The sequence below is a fragment of the Tigriopus californicus genome, chromosome 1 (assembly GCF_007210705.1).
Source record: "Tigriopus californicus strain San Diego chromosome 1, Tcal_SD_v2.1, whole genome shotgun sequence".
Taxonomy (NCBI): Eukaryota; Metazoa; Arthropoda; class Copepoda; order Harpacticoida; family Harpacticidae; genus Tigriopus; species Tigriopus californicus.
In genome coordinates, this window is record NC_081440.1 from 10,322,047 (window position 1) to 10,326,938 (window position 4,892).

General features: G+C 39.2%; 1 protein-coding gene across 1 annotated transcript; it reads left to right on the forward strand.

The window, feature by feature from the left end:
* Window positions 1-1,181: 1,181 nt before the first annotated feature.
* Window positions 1,182-4,592, forward strand: LOC131885551 (troponin C, isotype gamma-like). The gene is made up of 2 exons (XM_059233627.1): window positions 1,182-3,730; window positions 3,804-4,592. Exons 1-2 carry the CDS (start codon window positions 3,492-3,494, stop codon window positions 4,096-4,098), a joined length of 534 nt encoding a protein of 177 aa, XP_059089610.1. The 5' UTR covers window positions 1,182-3,491; the 3' UTR covers window positions 4,099-4,592.
* Window positions 4,593-4,892: the final 300 nt, after the last annotated feature.

Below are 4,892 nucleotides of genomic sequence, written 5' to 3' on the forward strand. Positions count from 1 at the left end.
CGGCTAGTCCATGACTACCTACAGATGAATGTCGTCGGCTTGTTCCGCTTTAAGCACCCTACATGTTACTGATGATAATATATGTTACTTCCCTTCTAACTGACTTTTAATTGTTTTTAGCAGAGAGAAAACGAAGCACACATATTTCGACAGAAAAGGCGCTAAATCGATGGCGATCTTGGTCGGAAACCGTTAATCTGTCTACTTTTGGCATTGTTCTGTTGGGATTGTGTGGGCATAACATTCCTTTATATTAATGAGAAGAATTGGTGGTTTGAAATGCATGAAGTTCAGTTTATTTTGAGTATAAGTTGCATGCATTAACTTTATGAAGCTCAATCTACCGCGTGATGTCTCAGTTTTAGTTTTAGCTCCACTTACTTTTTTAACAGAATCATCAGTAAAATGTTGAAAGAGCAAAAGATGACGTTGAACCAAACGGCAAAAGTACGTGAAGAAAGGGTTCTCATAAATATTCTCTAAAAAAGACTTCAATTACACTGCAATTCTAATGTACAGTATGATTAAAGCAGGTCTTATGTCTTTACTGAATCGTGCCATATTGACAGGGCTAAAAAGGTTAAAGTGTGTTGGGTTACCAATGAAACCCTAAATACCTACTTTGAACAAAAAACAGCTTGTGTAATGGTGATGTTTTAAATGATTATGCTACAGAACTTCGGAAGGCATAGATATTTAAGTAATGCATCAACCATATTGACCAACAAGTGTTTTGCCTTTTACCTAATACTTTGGCCCTACACATTAGCAAAAAAGTATTTTCTAAAGCAGAAGGTTTGAATGAATAACTTACAAAAAGCAAAGTAATCATGCCGTTTGGAGTCCTTTATTCCAGCAGCAAAAATCATGAAATGGCTAGAAGAGGACAGCTTACAATTCTTTCCAGCATTCTTGTTTTTTTTTTCAAACTGGTTAAAAAATCAGTAAAAAACAAGATGTTTTGAGCCAAAATGGCTAAAAAAAGCTTAAAAAGTAAAATAATACAATACTGCAAAGAGCTTGGAAGAAGTGAAAAAATATGCCATTTCTTGTTTCGAACAGCCGCCCTGTTGATGACAGTCTGCACCTACAACTACTGGTCGACTAGTTATGACTCGAAAGTAGATCATGCTTGACCTTCAAGGAAGCAAGTCTAGTAGTTCTGTCAGTAAGATGGAACTAGAATAAACTAGCATAAGTGGATATAGAAGTGATGAAAGAGACAGAAAAGTGAAGAGTACTCAGTGAAGTGCTGTGAACCGATGGACTCCAACACTCGTGACTAGACCTAGGAAAAAAAGTTGCCTGTTTTAACCGACATAATGTTTTGTAAAGTTGAGAAAAATGCGAAAAAAAGTTGTCAAATCTGGAAAAAAAGATGTGAAACTGTGCAAAAAGGGTGTAAATATGCAAAAACCAGTTGCAATAATGCAAAAACAATTGTTACAATGGGGGAAAGGTCGTTTTTAGCCCCTTTCAGCCACTTTGCTGCATTTTTGTGTTTCAAAATCTAGGCACGTGGTGCCTCTCTTTTGGAGTCTACTGTTTTTCCTGCTGTTCTGTTCACAAAATAATTTTGGGTCAGATCAAACCCATGACGGAGATGTTGCTGAACTGCAGTTCGCTTTTTGGCAGCCTTTCCCAATTTGCAATTGGTGGACCAAAAATATTGTTTTATTATATTGAAATGGCAACAGCTGGACAAATCATGCTCTTTCATTTTGATTATACCGGGGATTACATTCTTTGCAGCACTTACAAAAACCAATGAAAACCTAAAGACAAAAAAAATAGTCAAAAGTTCCGGCTGAGGATTTAACCCCTCATCTGATCATGCTGCAGAGAAGCAAAAAAAAGGTCCCAAACGAGAAAAAACAAGATTCCAAATGACAATGAAAGGAAAATAAAATGCCCTAAATTCTGAGAAAAAGTTTAAAAAAAAAAGTTGAAAGCAACGTCCTTTATATGTCCGAGCACTGTTTTGGGGGAAAATTAAGTCCTCAACATTCCGTGCATTTTTTAGGTCATGGATAGCAATTAAGGTATTGCCAGTACCGCACATCAATGAAACATTGTAGATGATTTGCTATTCATGACGAAACGAAATGTTCCTTAATGACCATGCATTCAGGGTGATAGGTTGAAGCTTTATCACGTCTTGTATTTCATAGCCACCTAGCTCAGATACTTCAAATGTGAATCAATGTAATTATATCTATATAACTTATACATATGATGTAAATGTAAAGATAAGATAACTTTTATTGGAGAAGTCTGGAACAGATCAGAGTGCACTAGAAAGGTCATTTAGGTATGTTCATCCTTTGCCGGCCTTTGCCCCACTTCTGTTACTGAATAGTACGTTTTGTCATCAACATGAAAAATACCTCTGTCCATGCAACGAGCCACTGAGGAGATTGTTTTCCAATGTCTGTTGAAAGCGACGCAAAAGCCCACTGAGAAAGGCCGATTCTCAAGGCCGCTCCGTTTGAGACGCAGAAAGAGATTTCACGTTCGCCTCACACATGTTTCATGGAATAGAAAAGGACTTGGATGACTAGGCAGCAGATTAGTCATCCTCCAAATCATCTGTGTTACAAATATGTACGTACGAACATGAACAACCTCAAAGAATGTAAACGCAATAGGATGTCCTCACGGAATGGGTCTTTTAAAAGTGATTCTCAAACTGCAATATATACATGCATTGCAATAGGACATTGCACTCAAATATTGCGGTTTCTAAGGTTTAAAGTATTGGGCTGATTTCTAAGATACTCATGCAATCTCTGATATGGAAAAATGTTCTAGCAAGAGAGAAAGCTTTCATTTTTAGCCATTATCAGATTTTCACTTTCTTTTGCGGACTTCTTAACCGCTGCCGAAAGTTTTTGAGAATGATTTTCATTCAAAGTCATTTACTTCTTTTCTAGAATGCACTCCCTTGTAGTTTCGGCATTTCATACTACCTACCATATTACAACTCTTGTTGTTTGTATGCTTGCGATCAAAGGTATGGACAAGAGAAAGGGCTTACAAGGGACAAAATCTATATCCAGTTGGTTCAAACTAGTAATGAAAGAGCCAAAAACGTTCCCATTAACATGTGCGAATACCTGATAGATTATTTTCCTCGGACGTATTGACGCCCACTCAGTTCTTGGAGAGGTTCGTCCGTGGATGGAAAATGGTGGTGGCTCTGTTCATAATTTCCCCACGTTTATTAGACATGAACATTCTAAGGGCCAGAAGCGCCAGAACCCACAACTTTCTTCAAGCCACCACATCACGTCACGTTAAGGTACATAACCCCTGATTAAATCGATGGCCTTTGCCCATACCTTCAAAACAACACTCACTGTGACTGAAGGACGGACTGACGAACTGACTGACTCCAAGCGCACATTCATACGTTAGTTAGTCACCAGATTTGGTTCAGAGCGTGTGTTGCAACTTGGACTAAGCCAGCTTTAGCCAATCCTTAAGAAACTATGTCTGCTCAAGAGGTGTCCATTTTGGTCCAATCAATAGCCCGAAAGCAACCATCTTTCTCGAAAAAAGAGGAAATACTCTTGTCCCAATTATTCGAATTAGCAGATCGAACAAAGAGCCGGCATGTGGAACCCATGGAAGTGAAACAGATCTCAGAGTCTTTTAAACAAAAGGGGCTCAATGTGTCGGAAAATGACGTAAACCAGGTGATCCTCTTGGCCGATAAGGCCAAAGATAGGTGAGAACATTTGGGCATTAATTCCCTCAAGCTCATTTCTCTCAAGCTATTGCTACTTATTTTGGGCCCACAGGAGAATCACGATCCCAGCAGTAATTGATGTGCCACAACATGACGAGGAAGAATTGAAGGTTAAGGCCGAATTAGCCATTAAAGCGTATGATCGCAACCGAGATGGAATGGTTTCCAAGTATGAAATGGCAGTAGTATCTGGGAAGAAATTGTCCAAAGAACAGATCGATCGATGCTTTGAAATAAATGACAAGGACGGCGATGGTTACTTAAACTCCCAAGAGATGGCAGACATGCTGCGGAGACGAAAGGAAACACTGACGAAGAAAGCCTCCAAAGACCGATCTCAGCCTTGAGCGTCCTCTATGTTCCAAGATCATAGGAATTGGACAGTCCTTTAGTACAAAAAAAACGACCAACTACAAGCAGCATGGCTTCATCCAAACTTTGACAATGAATACCAGAAGCGACCGTACAATGAACAACCCTGCAATTTTATTTGTCCAAATATAACTTTGTGAAGATTACATAAATGCACACAATATGGTGCAGTCTGTAGTTTTCATACAATCTCTTTTTTTTATCAACATGCCCCAAGGATGGGAGGGGAGAAAAACGGATTTGCACCATTTTTCCCCTCATCCCCTGCAAACCAGAAAAAAAATAAAAGAGGCTAATAAAACCAAGAACCTCAATTCAAGTCCGTTCACGATCAAGTAGGAGTTGCACAACGAGGATGAAGGGTTCTTGTGGTACTTTTCCCGTTTGAAAAGTTACATCAAATCTTTTGTACTACACAACGAGCCCATTACCACATTGTACGTACAACTACCCTTTGTCTCACCCGACCGATCAGTACCCAGATTTGTGGCTTTTGTCCTCGATACATTCCTGAACCCTGGTCTTCAGTTAACAGAGAGTGAGTTTATTGTCTTGGCGGAATTATGTTCTCTTGGAGGTAGGCCGTGGTAAGTAGGATTGGTCGGGCCAGATGCAATTATGTTGTGCACAAACTTCAATAAACTATGTCGTAAGAAGATTTTTCATTTCGCGAAAAGCAATGTTTCTTTCTTTGTGCAACGTTGATTTACTCCTAGCCTCACCCAATGAGGACACGGCATTTTGTGGCTTAGCCTTAATTTCCACCTCC